The 19,899-nt window shown below is 48.4% G+C and overlaps 1 protein-coding gene across 2 annotated transcripts in view; it reads right to left on the reverse strand.

Moving 5' to 3' along the window:
• Positions 1–19,899, reverse strand: part of TBC1D2B (TBC1 domain family member 2B) — an 89,432-nt gene that overhangs the window by 4,119 nt on the left and 65,414 nt on the right. For both annotated transcript variants that reach the window (XM_043922540.1, XM_043922539.1), the window contains exons 7-12: positions 18,974–19,084; positions 17,438–17,631; positions 14,149–14,643; positions 11,253–11,370; positions 4,460–4,645; positions 2,705–2,826 (exon numbers count right to left, since the gene is read on the reverse strand). In XM_043922540.1, the coding sequence (XP_043778475.1) occupies positions 2,705–2,826; positions 4,460–4,645; positions 11,253–11,370; positions 14,149–14,643; positions 17,438–17,631; positions 18,974–19,084 (1,226 nt within the window). The remainder of the gene's footprint in view (positions 1–2,704; positions 2,827–4,459; positions 4,646–11,252; positions 11,371–14,148; positions 14,644–17,437; positions 17,632–18,973; positions 19,085–19,899) is intronic.

Genomic DNA, 19,899 nt, shown 5'->3' on the forward strand with positions numbered 1-19,899 from the left:
CCTCAGTCACATGGGCTGTTTTTTCTATAAGGTGTACACAGATAAGACAACACATGCCCTTAGCATCACTCCCTCTTATATTTTTAAACACCCACTTGTTAGACATGCCTCACAGCAAGCCAGATGATGCTCCTGCCAGAAGGTAAAGGGTCAGAAAGTCTGGCTCTCAGAGCTGAGCTCCCCAGAGCGTGTTCTAGAGCCAGTGAGCAGGAGCGGCCTGAGCACAGCCACGGTTCAGTGTGGGTCTTAGTGAAACAAGATGCTGGCCGGGAACGGGGAACCAGATCTGCAGGGCCAGCCCCTTTCCTCTGACAGCTGTTAGTCACGGGTTCCATACACCTGGAATCGAGGCGTCCGGGCCCTTCCTTGCTACAAAAAAACCAAATTAGACTAACACTGTCTGCTGCTTCCACCAGGCCGTCACTACTGCCCATGAACACAGCCTGCAGCAGCAGGGAAAACAGCAGGGAAAACACACCCTGCTCTGCCTCGGGCCTGGAAGGTCCAATCAAGAGGTGAGAAATGCCCTGTGTCAGCTGAGTCCAGAAGACGATACTTGGCACCTGAGAGGTCCCCAAGAGTCCTGACTCAGAGACTGGTCTAATCTTGTCTTACCCACCTCCCCTGACCACATCTGACTGGGAATTCCCTGCCTCCTCTGCAGAACCAATCAGTGTACTGCACAGTCACTGTTCCTTGGAACCAGTGATCTGGGGAGCTTCTTAAGCACTGGGGCCCTATTACAGAGGTGGGGCTCCACCACTTCAGGCATCTGCAGTCCTAACAACACCCCCGGGGTGATCCTGCTGCACTCGGAAACTCCGGGTCCAGGGACCTTGACTTCCTGCAGTCACTCACCAGGTGGCGCTGCAGGAGCACGCACAACAGACCGTGTCCCAGTTCCGCCCGTGTCTCTGCCACCCTGCAGGGCATCACCCACAACCTGCACAAAACTGTCCCGGGCTGAGCAGGATGCCCTCCACATGCATTAGCTGTCAGAGTGAAGTGCACTTCACACCATTCTTGTCGTCTTGACCGGATGTGGGATTAACGAATACTCCCAAGGTTCACCCCAGGACAGACATTCTCAGATATCCTATTGTTGTTGATATGGCAACAAGCCTGAAAAAATCTGAAAACCCACTTCCCAAGTAAAAGATCCTGACAGTAGTGGTGACATGTAAGGATGCCAGGTGTGGCCCCAGCCAGTATCTTCTCCCAACATCCACCTCCCCGGTCCCCTTGCCTCACTCAAGAGAACCACAGGGGAGAATGGTCAGGCCCCTCTCTCTGGCCCCACACCTGCCCTGTCCCAGGACCCCTCAGCACTGGTGCCCTTCAGCTCCTCCTGTCTGACGCTGTCCAACCACTTCTCATGACATTGGCCAAGAAGAGAAGCCGCCTTCTCTTCTTGTGAGCATCGGGGGGCAACTGGTCTTTGTCAAGGAGGTGGTCACCCATCAGTGGATCGAAGAGTCAGTTTAGTGAGTCATGACGAGCATTTTAAATATGTGATACACAGTGTAATTAGAAAATATCAGAGGGTACAGCACAGGTCTGTATCAAGCACTGGAACTATTTCAATGAACAAATTCTCCTGTTCCAGTTACAGACTCTCTAGTATGTGTGTCCCAGGTTGTGAGATAAAATGTTCTTCTTATGGGTGGCAGTCAACACAGTTTGAAGAACATTAATAAGCTCCACATGTTTGTCAGTGAAAGGACGCCTGTGGTTTTCATGAGGCCACAAGTCTGCTACAGGGATCCACTCCCGTACAGGAAAGGTGGCTCCTAGCGCCTCAGTGCAGTGAACATTAACGGGGACTCAGGGGTTCACAAGGATGTGCACCCCACTTGCTCAACCAACAGCAGGTCCACAGAAACCCTCTGGAGAACATGCCTGGGCCACCAGGGCCAGAGCAGCTGCGAAGTGTGGTTCAGCGGACACAAGGACAATGACGGTGGCCCAGAAAGGCCCCCTATGTTTGTGGGGCGACAGGGATTCTTTTTTGCGATGGGGATTCTTGACTACTCAGCTGCCCAGGCCAGAAAGCCAGGGCCCTTCCAAGTTCAAATTCCCTCTCCACTCCTTTCAACCTGCCCACTCTGTTCTGCCCCTGGGGGCACCTCGCTCCAGGCTACCACTTCTCTCACCTGGAGCCTGGGCCTCCTGCAGCCAGTCCTGCTCCAACCAGACATGCCTTTCTCATGTCCAACCTGCAGGGACTTCCTAACACTCAGGATGAAGCAGCCTCCTGGGCAGAGTCTACAAAAGGCTTAACAACCCAGCTCTGCTCAGGCCTGGCCTCGATCCTGCCATGCCAGCCCCACCCTGGCCGAGCCTCTGGGGCTGCGCCCTAAACATGCCGTGCTGTCACGCCCTGCACACAGCTCCTGGGTGCCCTCTGCCCAGGGGGCCCACGCCCTGCCGCCCCCACCAAACCCAGTTTACCCGGGCTTCCTTCACCACAGCTCTGAGCAAACCCTGCTGTAACATCCTCACAAGCTCTCCGAGGACAGGACCTGCTCCTCACCCACCACCCTCTGTGCCTGGCAGAGGGCCTGCTACATGGCAGACATTCAGTAAGTGCTTGTGAGACATGGAAGGATGTGCTTTGGTTGTTAGGATTTATGTTTATTGGGTCAAGGATAAAAGCTCAGGGGCCCTGCTCTCCTGGACGTCTGGGGGTCTCCCAACTACTCACCTAGCATCCAGGATAGTGCGTGTGAAGTAACGGAGGTACTTGAATATGGACATTGAATCCTGAAGTTTCAGGATCTCCTCTTCCTTGTATTTAAAAAGTGCCAGGGCAAAGCGGAAGATAACCTGCAGAAGGACAGGGAATCTGTGAGGGGAGAAGCACCGAGCTCCAGGCGCTAGCTCCAGGGATGGGAGACCTGCCGGATCCCTGGGAGTGCGGCCTGCATGGGGGCCCTGGGGCAGACACGACCTCAGGAGCCATTTCTGCAGGTGCCTTTCTCAATAGAAAAACGTTTTCAACTCTCTGGTGGTGTTCAGCAACACTTCAGCCCAAACCAAAAATTTCCTTAAGAAGTAGAATCTTTGTGGACTCCTCCACATTCAGCTCACATTTCTAGTCCATAAGCTATATAGGACTAGAGATAAATGTTAAATTAATCAAAACCAGGGTCCTCTTCTTCTGAAACTCTTAGAAAGCTCTACCTCCGGAGGTAGTTTTTATCTCACCTACTAAAATTAGGGTCTGAATATGGGGAAAGAAAATTTGAAAAACAAGCTTTTTTTTCGGATTTGTCTCTGGGTCACTGTGCTGAGGCCAGAGGACATGGACTCCGGCTGCTCCTGCAAGTTTTAGCAGCTCTGGAACAAATTACTTCACCCACATCTAAGGGTGTTGGCTGGTCTGCAACAATGTGAATTTTCTCTTATTCAGAAAACAATACTTACAGAGTTAAAATAGGTGATCCTTCTCTTAGCATCCCTACCTGTGACCCAGTGGGAAACACTGTTTAAGCCCTGGTTGAGAACTCTTAATAATGACAGACTGAATTTAAAGGTGATGATGTACTATGTTGGACACAGTATGGGATTAATATACACAGTCAAACTTTGCTGGTGGGAGCAGAAATTGGTAAGGCCCTTCTGCAGGCAATTTGGCATTCTCAATGAAAACTACAGGGTCTTTTGATTCTGGATTTACCCTGGACCCAGCACATCCACTTCTAGGACTAAACCTATGGATGTACTTGTACCTATAGAAAGACAGTTATAATGAGTCATTGCAGCACAGTTTGAAACAGCAAGAGACTGGAAACAATGTGAATGTCCATTATCAGGGGACTATTTGGTAAATTTCTGGTTTATCTGGAGAAGGGGATATTACCAGAGTTAAAAAAAAAAAAAAAAAAGAGCCAGATCTATATACCCCGATATGGAACAATCTCCAATAAATAATAAACTGAAAAATCATATTTTAGATATACATCAAATACCTTGAAAAAGAGATACAGTACATTGAGAAGAACAGTTAGGAGACTGGGAATCTCCTTTCAACTGCACACTCTTAGTTATATGATTTGAGTTTATCATGTATTACTTATTGACAAACTGATTTTTTTAAAGCATACACAGACTGGGTGGGAGTCCTGTGAGCAGTAGGGCTCTGAAGCTGGCCCCCCGAGTCTGCCCCAGTCATCTGCTCACTCTGGGCCTCTAACTCCTCATCCATACAATGGGCTAATACTGCCAGCTGTTTGACAGAGGCTGAGGCTCAGACTGCAAACCATCGAAGCCCCTGTGCCGGGCACGGGGTTTGGCACAGACTCGCTTCTGATGAACCAGCAACTGACTGCAGTTTCCTGTGACCCCTCTAGTGGCCCCCAGGGCTGGATCACTCTGCCCCTTGGTAACCGTCGCACATTCCAGTTAAGCTGGGATGCCTCTGCCACTGCCCATGGAATCATCCAGTGAGCAGACCCACCTTTGGTCCCTCATAAAGGAAAGAGTCCCATATTTTAAAGAGGATGTCGCTGACGACGCTATCCACAAACACCACCAGGAACCAGTTGAATGTGATGAGGGTGTAGTCGACTTTGTACTGTTCAAAGTGGGCATGCAGTCGAGGCAGCTTCTCGCTCATGAGGTCTCTGAACACACGCTGGTCCACCTGGAGAGGGAGCAAAGGGGAGAAGTGTGTGGGGGCTGCCATGGCACAGAGCGGGTCATCCAGGGCCCCAGGGGGCTGCAGGCCCATCACAGTGCACCGCGGTGTAGCTGTTCCAAATGTGTGGAGGGCTCACCCCAGAGAGGAGGGCTCTGTGCCCCAGAAGCAGTTGACCTCACACAGCAGGCGCTCACCGAGTACCCGCTGACTGTCATCCTTTCCACAGGGTGGGGGGCTGGGTGCGACGGCCTGAGGCCACGCCTGCACTCAAAATGCCCCATGAAAACAGCTGCTGCAGAGCTGGTGGAGTAGTCAACCTTGCTAATCTGTATGGAAATACAGAGGGTGCTGCTACCCAGGGCCGCAACCTGAGTCCCTGGCCCAAGAGGAAGTGTGGTATCACCACATCCATTCGCCAAGTATTTGCTAGCTGGGTGGGGCAGTGAGGGAGCCAGGACTCCAGAGTCAGCTGCACTTGAGCTTGGGTCTCAGCTCTACTACTGACTCCAGAGTGGCCTTGGACACACTGTATTCTGGAGAGCTCTGCTCCTCATCTGGAAAGCAGTAACAGTCTCCTTCTCCCAGGGCTTCTGTGAAGACTACAAGAGACTCAGGTAAATACCTATCAACATAGGTGGCTGTTATCTCTCCATGTTCTATGTCAGGCAGGGGCCAGTGCTGGGCAAAGGCTTGACTCGCGTTCAGTCCTGACCTCTAGGAGCTAAAAGATGAGTGGGGAAGGAGATGTATGGGCTGTTACACCAGCAGTGCCAGGGCTTGGTAAAGATGTGTTTGCAGAGCATTACAGAGCCCTGGACAGGTCCCAGCCAAGTCTGGGGGAGAACAGCCCTGCAGCAGAGGGCACAGGACTGTGGGCAGAAGGGGTGTGAGGGAGGCAGCCCGGCCTGGCAGAGGCACCATGCCCCTGAGGGTCAGACTTCACCTACAGGCCAGGGGCTTTTCCAGCCTTTGTCTGTGACCCACAAGACAACATACGTCAACATCACCCAGTCTGCATCGAACAGAAACAAATCTTTCCTGAGCATTACTTAACTTCACACAGGAGGACACACTTTGATGCCTCAATTCTAGTCTATTCAACTTAATGTGATGAAAAACGCTACTGCCAACCCCCTATACTGATTTCTCTACTCATGTTTGAAAAATGCAGCAGGCAATGAAGGAGAAGCATCAAGAGGCTTTGGGTAGGAGAGTGATGGGGCTGGATTTGTGCTTTAGATCTGTCTCTCTCCCTGCAACAGGGGCCGAGCTAAAGGGGAGGTCCATGGAGGCCCCCCACACCCAGAGCAGAGGGGATGAAAATCAGAGCCAAGGGTAGCTGGTAGGAGGATAGGAGCACCTAGATCGGAACTACATGGAGGTAAGGTCTGTAAACCATGCAGACCCCGAGCCATCAGAGGTAAGGAGGAGGGGTGCCTGGAATACACAGGCCTCCAGAGGAGCTGGAGAGGGCAGAGTGTGGTCCCCTGAGGCCGGATCACAGGAATGAGGGCTGGGGAGAGTGAGACACACTGGTGCCTGGGGGCAACTGGAGCAGGACAATTGCAGCTCACCAGAGACCCGGGCCGAGGCTCCACGGCCCGGGTGCAGTGAGGTCACCACTCCACCAGTGAGCAGTGAAGCATCAAAGAAGAAAGAGACCCGCAGAAGAGAGCAAGCCACCATGCACAGCGGGCCACCAGGCTGTCCGGAAACAGGGGCAGCTGCGCAGGACATGCCGGCCGCATTAGCGTGCCCTGAACGGCATACTGAGATGGGAGCGAGAACTGGTGCAACCACCTGGGAGAGCAACCCGGCAACGCCCAGGAGACAGGAAGACACCCTGCAGCAAGCCTGCTCCCAGGACTGGATCCCGAGAAACCCGCCAAACTTTCACCAGCGTTATCAGTGAAGTTATGGTGGAAGGTGTGTGAATTCTTGGGATGACTGAGATACTAGAACAACTAGAAACAATCTAGATAAATGTTAAAGTGACATTTTAAAATGTCCTTTTTTAAGGAGAATCTAAAACTTTGAAAAACTCAATTGTTTACCCTTACGGGAAAGGTTTTTTTTTTTTTTTTAAATATAGAAGCCACTATAGTAAAAAATATATTTTTTTTTTAAAAAGAATGTTACACAGGTTCAAGTACAACTGGTTGAAATGTAAAGATTTAAAAGGCAAAGTAAGTTATAAAACATTAATTTCCACAGAAATGATTCTAAAGCATTGTAAAGTCACCTTAGGGTACACAAAGGATAAAATGCAGGAATCATGGTTAGAAACATACATTTTTGTCCAGTTTGCTTTCTGGCTAGAAGAGACAAAATTTCAAAGACCTAAATTAGCCGAAATGAATTATAATTAATTTTTCTTAGAAGACTTAAACAAAAGCACATAAGAAGCTATAAAACCATCTCATGGTGTGCAAAAAGTATCACCCTCTCACCTTCTCACCCACATCTATTCCCCAGTGCTGTAGGATTCTGATAGGTGGACCAGTTACTGAAAGGCAAGTTGTCAAAACATCTTATGGGTGCATGCGCAGTAGCCATGACAAGCCATACCTGGGCATCCTCTTTGGTCAGTTTTCCTGGAAGCCCAGACCCTCCTACAGGGAAGGTCAGCATCACTCACTAGTGATGGTACTTCTGCTGGTGCTATTCCATCCCTCAGCAGATAAACAACAACTGCCCACTTGCACACACTTCACACTTGGCACTGGCCAGTGCTGGGGACGAGAAACAACAGGAGCAGGTGCTGCCTTTGCATGCATACTAAGTCGCTCAGTTGTGTCTGACTGTGACACCATGGACTATAGCCCGCCAGGCTCCTCTGTCCTTGGGATTCTCTGGGCAAGAATATGGGCGTGGGTTGCAGCGCCCCCCTCCAGGGGAGCTTCCTGACCCAGGGATCAAACCTGCGTATATCTCCTGCATTGGCAGGTGGGTTCTTTACCACTAACGCCATTAGCATGCATGCACACTGGCTTTAAGAGGCTGTAAACAGCCAAGGGAGACAACAGCTGACTATTGGGCCAAGTGATGGCGATATGATGCCCTCTGCCTAGAAGGACTTGGGCTGAAAGTGCCTGAGAGGAAGGGACCAGTCAGCTGGCCTTGAAGTGGGAGAAGACCCAGGCACACGCCTTTCTTGCCAGGTAGGTGGCAGATGGTGCCCTGTTCTTGAGGCTGCCTGGGGCTTGGCAGAGGGTTGGTGTGGGGAAGGCTGCCAGGGGACGCCTGCTCAGGCCTCTGTTCAGCTCTCTGAGCTCAAGAGGATGTGGAATGACTATATTCATCTCTGTGTCCCCAGCGTCTAGTGAGGTCCTGGCACACAATGTACACTCAGCCGAGGGGACAGATGGAGAAGCTGCTGAGTGTCTGGACGACAGTGCAGCGTGAAGGGGCTCAGTGCTCAGCTCCGGCAGGAGGCAGCTGACGGCAATCTGCAAGGCACGGCGCTGGGGCTGACCACACACACACGGCTATCCCCATTTGAAGAGTGGCCTTACACAACATCTGTTACAGAAAACCAGTTAAACACCTCATGTCCAATCAACCGATGGAATATTACCAAATATGACATTGAAAATGAGATAACATTATGAGAAAATGTTCGTGCTGTCATGTGAATGTGAACCAGCCAGGATAATCGGCTCTGAATCTGGATACTTAAATGTATTGGGGAAAAGTCAAAACGAAATATATCAAAATGCTAACTATGGTTCTCAAGTTGGTAGGGTAACAGGTGACTTTTCATTTCCCTCTTAATATGCATTTCTTAAAGAGATGGAATACCAGACCACCTGACCTGCCTCCTGAGAAATCTGTATGCAGGTCAGGAAGCAACAGTTAGAACTGGACATGGAACAACAGACTGGTTCCAAATAGGAAAAGGAGTATGTCAAGGCTGTATATTGTCACCCTGCTTATTTAACTTATATGCAGAGTACATCATGAGAAAGGCTGCACTGGAGGAAGCCCAAGCTGGAATCCAGATTGCCGGGAGAAATATCAAACAAGATATGCAGATGACACCACCCTTATGGCAGAAAGTGAAGAGGAACTAAAGAGCCTCTTGATGAGAGTGAAAGAGGAGAGTGAAAAAGCTGGCTTAAAGCTCAACATTCAGAAAACTAAGATCATGGCATCTGGTCCCATCACTTCATGGCAAATAGATGGGGAAACAGTAGAAACAGTGGCTGACTTTATTTTCTGGGCTTCCAAATCACTGCAGATGATGATTGTAGCCATGAAATTAAAAGACGCTTCCTCCTTAGAAGGAAAGTTATGACCAACCTAGACAGCATATTAAAAAGCAGAGACATTACTTTGCCAACAAAGGTCCGTCTAGTTAAGGCTGTGGTTTTTCCAGCAGTCATGTATGGATGTGAGAGTTGGACTATAAAGAAAGCTGAGCACCGAAGAATTGATGCTTTTGAATTGTGGTGTTGGAGAAGACTCTTGAGAGTCCCTTGAACTGCAAGGAGATCCAACCAGTTCATCCTAAAGGAGATCAGTCCTAGGTGTTCACTGGAAGGACTGATGTTGAAGCTGAAACTCCAATACTTTGGCCACCTGATGAGAAGCATGGACTCACTGGAAAAGACCCTGATGCTGGGAAAGATTGAGGGCAGGAGGAGAAGGGGACAACAGAGAATGAGATGGTTGGGTGGCATCACTGACTAGATGGACATGGGTTTGGGTGGACTCCAGGAGTTGGTGATGGACAGGGAGGCCTGGCGTGCTGCAGTTCATGGGGTCACAAAGAGTCGGACACAACTGAGCAACTGAACTGAACTGAACTGATGCATTTCTGTATTAGCTAACTTCAGTGAGTATATCTATTGGGCTTCCCTGGTGGCTCAGATAGTAAAGAGTTTGAGGAAGGCTGTGAGAGGCCTGGGCCCAGCGCAGGGAGGTTGTGGCTGCATCTGTGAGTGAGATGGAGGGAAGGATGAGTGGGTAAAGGCAGAAAGAGAGAAGAAGAGGCACCTTCAATGATGCAGGAGAGGGGACGGTGACCTAACAGTGGTGAGAGGACAAGGGAACAGATCTGAGCCACCTGGCGGGTGGCAGTGATCAGAAACAGCAACTCCAGAGGCACAGAGGGACCGGAAGGGGGAGCGTGGGCTGACCCAATTCCTGGCCTGGGGACTATGGGTGACAGGGCAGTGCAGGTGCTAACAGAAGGCAACAAGGGGGTTCCCTCCAAAGACAGAAATGCAAATAAAACACAGGGCCCAACTAGGCCAACAGAAACCACACGAAACATTTACAACAGGGATTTTCCCAGGGCAGTGGTCACATTGGTGACAGGGAGGCCGAGAAGTCAAGCAGTTGATGGTGAGGTAGCCCAGAGGCCAGGGCAGGAAGCCACCCCTAGGCTGGAGCAGGGGGGCCCCCAGTGGCACAGACAGGAGCTGGTGCCACAGAGGAGACAGAGTCACTGGCAGGAAGTGCCCGAGGCAGAGAGGGGAGAATGGCCCTCAGCTCCCTGCCCTCCTCCAGGCTCCCCACAGTGCCTCTGCTGGCCATGCACGGGCTGGGAGATGGCCCGGGGCCTGCAGATCCAGCTGTAGGGAACAGAGAAGAGCAGGGAAGGGCAGGACACAGGCCCAGCTGCAGTCAGGAGTCACAGGGCTCTCGGGGAGGAGGCATGGACACAGGTCAGACACAGGAGGAGGAGGGCTGCCAGTCGGGGAGCAGGCAAAGTCCATCTGGAAGCCAACGACAGCAGAAGCCCCAGTTCAGCGCGGGAAGAGATGCCCTGGGCTGCAAGGGCCAAGGGTCTGGTCCTGAGGTGGGAAGTCACCAGTGGAGCCAGAACCCCTGGGCCCTCCCAGCCCACATCATCCTACCGGCCCCTGGCTTCAGACTCCAGGAGCGGTGGGCAGGAACTGTGCTGTTCGGACCTCTTGCTGCGGGCGGTGCTGGAGACCGCAGCTCTGTCCCTCCGGACCTGTTACAACATTGTTCACAGGAGTCGTGTCGTCCCTGCTGTTTCCAGCCAGTGAGCGAGCCGGGCAGGGGCACAGACGCAGGCGGGTCTCGTGTGCACTTTAACAGGTGACCTTGGCTCAAGGACTCCACACTGGCCTGACCAAAACTTTCTGAGAACTGCACAGCAGGTTGGGGTCTTCCCCACCACCCAAACCTCCCTCCTTTCGCTGGTCTGGGGGTTCTCCTGGCTTTCCCCAATCCCTCCCCTTGATCCTTCATGGGTTTTCCCCTCAATAGTCTCTGGCATGTCTGCTTCTGCCTTGGCCTCTGCCTCTTGGAGAACCAGAGCGAACACACCCAGGCTCCCCAGGCTCCCCTGAACTGTGGCTTAGCCAGCCAGGCAGAGTCCAGGGGAGACAGTGCTGAGCAGTGACCACAGAGCAGGTCTGCTGGCTTCCAGGGCACTGAGTGAGCCCGACCGGGCACCCACTGGCTTGTGAGCAGCCCGACCCAAGCTGGGGGAAGCGGGGGCGGGCGGATGGGGCGGCCTCCGTGTGCACCTTGTCATGCCCATGGAGCATCCCCCCAATCAACGCTTAATTCAGGTCACATTTCAGCTCTAATTCTACAAGTTGCTGACTGAAGCACAATATTTTTAGAGTACCTGGGATCCTAAAAGAGTCTTTGTGTAATAGTCTCGAGGCATGAAAACTTCCACTATGGTGACTAGACACCAGAAGGCATCTTCTTGTTCCAGGTACAGGAGGGCCACGGCCACCAATCTACAAGCAAACAAAGGACAATGTGAGCGCCAGCCCCCTGGCCCAGACCCAGGCAGCACAGCCCATCTTCACAGACGCCTCCATGGCAACTTCCACTCTCCAAGAAATAACACCAAGTAAGTATTTTGTGGCAAGGGAAGCATTTCCTAGTTTGAAAAGCAAAGCTACATTCACCCTCCCTTTCGTTTCTTTTTTGTTTAAAGATGATGAAATTATTTCCCAATGATCCAGTCGGCCTCATTTAAAAAATTTTTTTCATGATAAGATTTTGCTAATGCAGCTAATTTGAGTTTTTTAAGTTCCAACTAATCCTTTTATGCACAAAAAATCAAGGGGTGAATTTGAATACAAGGGAGAAAGAACACAACGATGGTTTAAAAACAACTTTCTTGATACCAATCTACTTGAAATGGGGCTTCACGCAAATGAACCATCATGGGGGCTTTCTCAAAACACTGCATCCACGGCATGCACGTGGGGTGGGGAAGAAAGCCTTTGTATCAGCTGTTTGGTCATTCACAATGGAAACCTGGGACCGGCTATATTTGACATTGTCACCACCGAGAAGTTACTCACCCAGTAACTTCATCAGGTCTGGCTCTGAGCAGGCATTTGGGACAGAAAGATGGGAAGGAAAACACAATAGAAAAGCCCCTCTCTACAATAGAAAAGCCCCTCTCTACACACCTGAGAACTTCTGCTTGTGCATCACTTATGGGAGAGACCTGAAGTCACTTCTCAGAATTTGTTTTTGCTTTCTTCCTTGGACAAAATTATAATGAAATCTCAAATTAAGAGGTTAAAAAAAAAAACTGGGAAGGGGACGCCTTGAGTCGGCATGAATGGGATGGAGAGTAGAAAGGTTACAAAGAGTAGAGATGGGTAAGGAGGGAGAAACAGGATGTGTACAGCACCTGAGGACGCCACAAGAAGGGGCAGAGAGACTGAGATCCGCAGAGCCTTCAAAGACATCACTTTAAGTTAACTGATGTTCATGATGATAGGCATGAATCACTTAGAAAAGGATGCTGTTGCTGCTGCTGCTGCTAAGTCACTTCACTTGTGTCCGACTCTGTGCGACCCCATAGACGGTAGCCCACCAGGCTCCCCTGTCCCTGGGATTCTCCAGGCAAGAACACTGGAGTGGGTTACCATTTCCTTCTCCAATGCATGAAAGTGAAAAGTGAAAGTGAAGTCGCTCAGTCGTATCTGACTCTTAGCGACCCCATGGACTGCAGCCTACCAGGCTCCTCCGTTCCTGGGATTTTCCAGGCAAGAGTACTGGAGTGGGGTGCCATTGCCTTCTCTGTTAGAAAAGCTAGCGTTCTGCTAAAGTTCTGGGTTCTCAGAATGTGTGTACAAAATAATGTGCATGGAAAAAAATCCAGTAAAATGGTTAAAGTTTAGAGGTCCCAACGGTGATTATGCACAGAAAGTCTAAATTAAAGCTGGAAAGTGTCCTAATGTGGGGAAGAGCTGATTCTATACCAGTGTCAGATAAATGGGGTGCTACTGCACCCCTAACAGGCATGCTCAAGTCCTCACCAAGATGCCTGAAGTTTCAGAAGGTTTTAGCTTTCAGGAATTTTTAGACTGAGTATGCAGTGTGAACTGTCCATTTAAGCAAAACAAGGCTGCTTTGTTAGGCAATATCTTATTTATAGCCTTTTTTTTTTTTTTTTTTTAAAGGGGACCATTGAGGAGCAGTTGAAGTCCCTCTTACTTTCAGGGCACAGAGAGGGGACCCTGGCCTGACCACCACAGAGACAATGACTTTCTAGAAACCACTGGTTTCAGGTCTTAACCAACTAACATTCCAGCTTAAGCTCTTCTTCCTGCAATGCTCTCATTTCAGATGCAAAAGACAGTCCAGATCCAGAGGTCTGTATCCAGCATGGATGAGGATTAAAAAAGGCCCAAGAGCTGCTAGAATAAATGTCAGCATTCAAAACTCAATGCATGCACTTGACTTACAGGAGAACTGCTAAAGATCACACATGAAGCTTCTTCATTCTTTGTTCGTATTTCTAGCAAGCTGGATTATCTACTTTGGGAGGGATATAAATGGACTCTAATGACAGCAGTGAGTAGAAGCGGCAGGAGTGCACAGGTAAGAGACAGACAGAGGTAAAAATCAGCCACTAGCACTCAAAGTCCAATGACAGCGAGCAGCTTCACAGAGAACAGACCTCAGTACCTCCCGTGGCCTCATGCCGGTGCAGCTCAGCTCAGAATAAGGAGCCTGGATTGTTAAGAGAAGGTGAGAGGCTTTTCAGTGTCCTTTGCCTATGGAAGCAGGGAAGCATGCCAGACCTGCAGAAGACTCTAGTCCAAAAGAAAACATGTTTGGGCTCTTCAAGGGCTAGGTTTTGACCAGCTGAAAAACTGTCTGGGGCAACCTCATGACTGACAAAGATCCTGTATAAACAGGGAGTGCCCTTGTTGTCACATCATGCATTTTAAATGAATGAATGCAAACAGCAGATCAAAACCTGAGTGTGAGGACAACAGCAAGGAAATCTAATAAATGAGAAACCTAGTTGTTTCAAATAGTTTGGTGTTCTTAAGACTTCGAAAGCATGCTTGTTTTTCTCAATTATTCTAGAATTGGGGATGGTGCATAATTCAAATTAGCTTACTGCAGCTATTAGTACTTCTTTCCCTTAAAAGATTGGCTTTTCTTGGCTTACCAGGAAGGGAAGGGGGCTATCAGGCAGTCCCTGGAGCTATAAGTTATCTTAAGAACAAAGAGGAGCCCTCCGTGGGCTGGGGACCTACCTGTTGAGACCCTGGCAGTAGCCGATGTCTGGATTCCGCCAGGAGAAGGCGAGCAGGACGTTGCGCAGCTTCTGAATGCCTTCCGAGGTGGGGCATGAGTAATGCTTGTTGTTGGGCAGAGTCCGCAGCAGGTCCAGCTCGATCTGCTTGGAGGCTGGGTTCTGTTTCTCCAGCGCCTTCTGAAGCAAAGTCTGGAAGTAACCGGGCTGAGTGCTGTCCTTGAACTTCTTGATGTGACGGTCTACACACCACTTCCACACCTTGGAACGGTGCTCGTGTGGGATGCCCGCACGGACCAGGTTCTTTAATTCTGGGGAACACGTCATCTCCCTGTTCACTGTGCTCGCAAAGTAGTTTTCCCACTTGACCCCAGTGGAGACCTCCTGGTTTTCTGTGAGGTAGAGGGTCTTCAGGTCCAATGCCCGGACTTTGGCGACCAACTTCTCTTCCTCGTCATCCTCTGGGACAGTCTTAAACCCATAAATGTCATATTCACTGTTGAGGAAAAAAACGAAAAGTTAAATGATGCAATCTGGCAAAAAGGTCAGTGAAACATGAAAAAGAACCTAGAAATCTACTCATATCTAAACGGCACTGTGATATATGACCAGGCATTTCAATTCAGTGAGGAAATAATTAACTTCTCAATAAATAACTGGTGAGAATAACTGGCTATCTGTATGGAAAAAACTGCTTTAGATCCCTTCTTGATACTACACAGGCAAAAAAAAATCAACTCTAGATGGTCGAAGCACTCAATGTAAAAAGCACAGAAAATACAAGCAAGACTGCAAACACAAGGCTGATAAATTTGGCTACATTAATATATTAATACATGTGCATGTATGTTTATATAGCATACATATACACATGCATAACACTTATGCTCAAAAAATACCATTTTAAAAAGTAAAAAGACAAGGGAGAAAACATTACATTAGTAAGATACTAGGGATGAAAAAGAATTAAAGCTATGGTAGGCAGAATAATGGCCCCCAAAGACTTCCCTGGAATCTGCGAATATGTCACATTTAGTGGCAAGAGGTACACCATGTGTGGAATTACAGCTATGGCCCTTAAGACAGCGAGGTTATCCTGGATGTCCCAGGTGGGACCACAGTAATCACAGGAGCCCTTAAAGTCGAAGAGGAAAGTAGGAGAGTGGGCCAGAGAGATGTGACAAAGGAAGAAGAGTCAGAGGGATGTGAAGTGGGACAGGGCTTGGACCCATGGTTGCTGGCTCTGAAGATGGAAGAAGGCAGCCACAAGCCAAGGAAAACAGGTGACCTCGAGGAGCTGGAAATGGCCACACCTGATGACCAGCAAGAAAACAGAGACCTAGCCCTACAACCAGAAGGAAGTGTATCCTTCCAACAACTTGAGTAAGCAAGGACACAAACTGTCTCCTAGAACCTCCAGGAAGGAACACAGCCCTGCTGATACCCTGATTTCATCCAGCAAGACCATGCTGGACTGCTGACCTACAGAACCGTTACACAGTAAATATGTATCACAAACTTAGCAACTTAACACAATGATGGTGATGGCAGTCACAGGAAACCAAAAGGAGGCCTCTCACACACTGCTGCTGAGTCCGTAAACCTGTAGGAGCACTCTGAAAACCGGATCCAGCAGAGCTGAAGATAAGCACATCCAGCACTGGAGAAACTCTCACGCCAACACATGGACACATGGATACACATGCCACTGATGTCTAGTGCATCACAGTTTGTAAAAAGAAAAAACAGAACTACTCTAAGTGTCTACCATGAGACAAAGGAATAAAAAAGTGATATACAATGAAGCTGTGTAAGGCAGATAAAAAAACTGCTCAGGGGCTACATAAACCCATCTGTATAATTTCAGAAAACCATGTTGAAAGAAATAAGTCACAAAAAGGTATGAATATGGTAGGATTAGCATATTAAAAAGTGTCTTCAATTAGAGGTACACATTGAAGTGCTGAAAGCAGAAATGACATGTCTGGTCCTTGCTTTAAAATATATCAGAAAAAAAATTTCAGAGGGAGAGGATAAGAAGAAACAAGATTGGCAAAATGTTAATAATTGTTAAATTATTGGGTAACAGTTACATACCGGGGTGTCATATGATGCTACTACTTTGAAATTCCATAATGAAAACTTAAAAGTAACTCAGTATACACAGTTATTATTCTACTTATACAGAAAGTGTGAAAACATACAACAGATGGGCAGATAGCTGGGCTCTGTCCTCATGGGAGTCAGTCCCCAAACCCCACTCCCAAAACACAGCAGGAGAGCACAGCGTGGGGAGCCTGGCTGCCCAGACTGGGGTCCTGTCCTGGCCACTCCCTGGCTGTGTGACCTGGGAAAGTTACATCACCTCCCTGACCCCAGCTTCAGCATTTGCTGAGGATAAAAACACCCTCCTCACTAAGTGTTAAACATGAGCAGTGGCACAGCTCCTGGCACACAGACCTCAGTAGTTTTGTGACAATGGCATTGGTTGCATTCCAACAGCATATTTTTTACCTGTCATCTGAGTAGCATGGACAAGGCAGGCCAGTGCTGTAAGCACAGAGAAGGGAAAGAGCAGGTCGGGCTGAGGCAGGGCTTCCCCTGGGACCAGGGTGGGGCAGGAGAAGCCAGGCAGAGTAGGGGTGGAAACAGGAGGAGACTGGACTAAGTGCATTCACAGACTTCTCCTGCCAATATTTCATGAAACTCATTTTTTAGAAACTAGGATATGAAGGTTCTTAATCCAAGATACATCACAGGCTGCCAGACTCCGTGATTTTCTGAAAAACATATGCAATACTGTGTGTATGTCCAACCGCATTTTGGGGCCAAGTGTCTCCATGGCTTGAATCAGACCCTCAGTGAGTTCTGAACCACTGGATCAGGTTACCCAAGTGTGCTTCCCTTACAGAGAAGGCCCAGTTACCCACTTAGGGGCTCCTTTGCTTTCAAACTCCCCATGAGTGCAGTTGTACCCATGGGTCTCTGGAGAAGATTCTACTCCTCGGAGGACTGGCTCCTCTTATAGCAAGACTGGCTAGCATCCACGGTGGCACGGTACATGCAAGAAAAGTCTTGAAATCAAAAGACCTGGGCTGAATCCCAGCTCTGTTACTTGATTATGACAGCAAGATTGATGAGATTACCTATTCTAATGACTGACAGTCATTGTCATGAGTATCGAAGGAGACACGGAGAACTGTGTAAAGTTCTTGGTAAGTGGCTACTGTGCTTAAAGCGGGGCTTGAGAAATGGGTCCCACCACCCCCAGGAGTCACGAGCATCTTTACCTGACAAGATGAGGTTTAATGAACGCTTGCTCTGGATGCTCTGGACTCTCAACCTGCAGAGCGTCCTCCAGCAGCTGGGCTATGACATCCCGAGCAGGCCCCTGTTCTTCTGAGCAAACTGGGGTCTTCATTTCTTGGAGCAGTATCAAGTATTTGCTTTCTATCTGGCAGAGCTTGGCTTCCAGGCTAGAATACTGCAGAGAATGTGGGAGTTACCTCCTTCCAGACAGACACACAGGAAGAGCAATCCTCAAGTACCTCAAGCAATCAATGAATGACAAGCCCAGAACCACTAGGAAGTGAGCCAGAGAGAGACTATATCCCAGGCAAGAGATGAATTTATGCCACAGGCCACTTGTCTTATCTAAATGGTCCACTGAGCCCCCTCTTCCCTCTGGGGGAAGTACTGGTAATAAAGTAATAAGCACAGAAGTACTGGTAATAAGGCTTTTGCATGTCAACACATGAGTTCTGGACAGCGTTGAGGTGAACAGCAGAAACCAGGCCACACACTCATTACTGAGGTCAAGCTGAGCACGACTTGGCACACAGGCCCCAAGCAGTCACCTTATGGTATTTCAATACTTTCCTAGGATGCTATGACCCAGCACCAGCTCCCATCTGCTACCTTATCAGACAAATCAACACATCCCTCAAAAACATGCAGGAACAAGGCCTGGGAAGATGCTCTGGGGACTGTTCAAAAGGTATATGAGGCATTTAATAGCTGCCGACACAGTGTCACTGAATTTCATTTGATTATCACTGGAATATCTATGATGTCTGTACACTTCGCAAAGCCCTCTTTGAAAGAGAAATGAAAGGGAAAGTTGCTCAGTCATGTCCAACTCTCTGCAACTCCATGGCCTATACAGTGCATGGAATTCTCCAGGCCAGAATACTGCAGTGGGTAGCCTTTCCCTTCTCCAGGAGATCTTTCCAACCCAGGGATCAAACTCAGATTTACATCAAACCCGCATTGCAGGTGGATTCTTTACCAGCTGAGCCACAAGGAAAGCCCAAGAATACTGGAGTGGGTAGCCTATCCCTTCTCCAGCAGATCTTCCTGGCCCAGGAATTGAACTGGGGTCTCCTGCATTGCAGGCGGATTCTTTACCAAATGAGTTATCAGCATAGTCACATCTGACTCTCACAACAACCCTATCAGATTCAGAGACGGCATCATGCTCACCACCCCCACTTACAGACACGGAACTGACTCACACAACTCAAAAGCATAAATCAAAAAATCCAAACAACCTTAATTTGGGGGACCTCAGAACTGTGTCTTTTTTTTCTATAAAGTTCATTACACCTGTGAATAAAACCCACATCTCAGGGCATTTCTACTGTCTTCATCACAAAGTGAAATTAAACAGTGCTATCACTATATACATTTTAAATACATTTTGGTATCAGTAATCATATCCCTTCAAGCATGGGGGTTGAACTGATTTGAAAGCATGTTCATTTTTGAATAGTTTCTGAATCACATCATCTCCCACCTGAGGACAGAATGTACGCACCCTGACCTACCTTTGCCATCAGATCCCTCTCTCTTCTTTCTGCATTTCTCCGTAGAGCTGCAAGTTCCAAGATTTCCTTATTTAGAAATTTATTTTGGGTTTTGTACCCCTGTAGATTATCCTGTTGGAAAAAAAAAAGTTCATCGACTCACACTGGTTGAATGTTGATTATCCTTTATAATTAATATTTTGCTGCCTTACCAATCAAATAGCCCTTTCTGAAAGTGAAAGTTGCTCAATCGTGTCTGACTCTTTGCGACCCCATGGACTATACAGTCCATGGAATTCTCCAGGCCAGAATACTGGAGTGGGTAGCCGTTCCCTTCTCCAGGGGGTCTTTCCAACCCGAAAACCGAACCAGGGTCTCCTACATTGCAGGTGGATTCTTTACTAGCTGAGCTACCATGGAAGCCCAAAGGGGACGCTGCGGCTAGCCCTTTCTAAGTTAGAGCAAGTTCTAAGGAACTGAAAATGATTATTAGGCACTTTCTGATTAAGCTTTATGGCCACCCTTGGCAGGGGAAGGAAAGTAGGCACCACTGCATAATGAAGGAGATCGGGAAATAAATTTACTTGATGGTGGTGATTTTTCTCAACTGACCTTAGAAGAAATAAGTAGGACTTATGCCCTAAATCTATGCAAATATTTTATCTACCCACATACACTGAGGTGGTACAAAAGGTAATGCCTTATATTCATCTTGTTTTTTAACTAGAGAAACTGAACAAACTTTCTGTCCATTCTCATTTTTACTTATCCAGTTTATGTAGAAAAGGCTATACATATATACAATGTTCTTAAGAATTACACTTAATAATGAATACCTATAGCCTACAATGTATAAGGCACTTAAGAGATTATGTTCCTCAATTTTTTTTACATTAAAAAGATTTCAAACTTATGGAAAAGTTGGAAGAAAAGTACAATAAACACAA

This window comes from Cervus elaphus, chromosome 13, assembly GCF_910594005.1.
Source record: "Cervus elaphus chromosome 13, mCerEla1.1, whole genome shotgun sequence".
Lineage (NCBI taxonomy): Eukaryota > Metazoa > Chordata > Mammalia > Artiodactyla > Cervidae > Cervus > Cervus elaphus.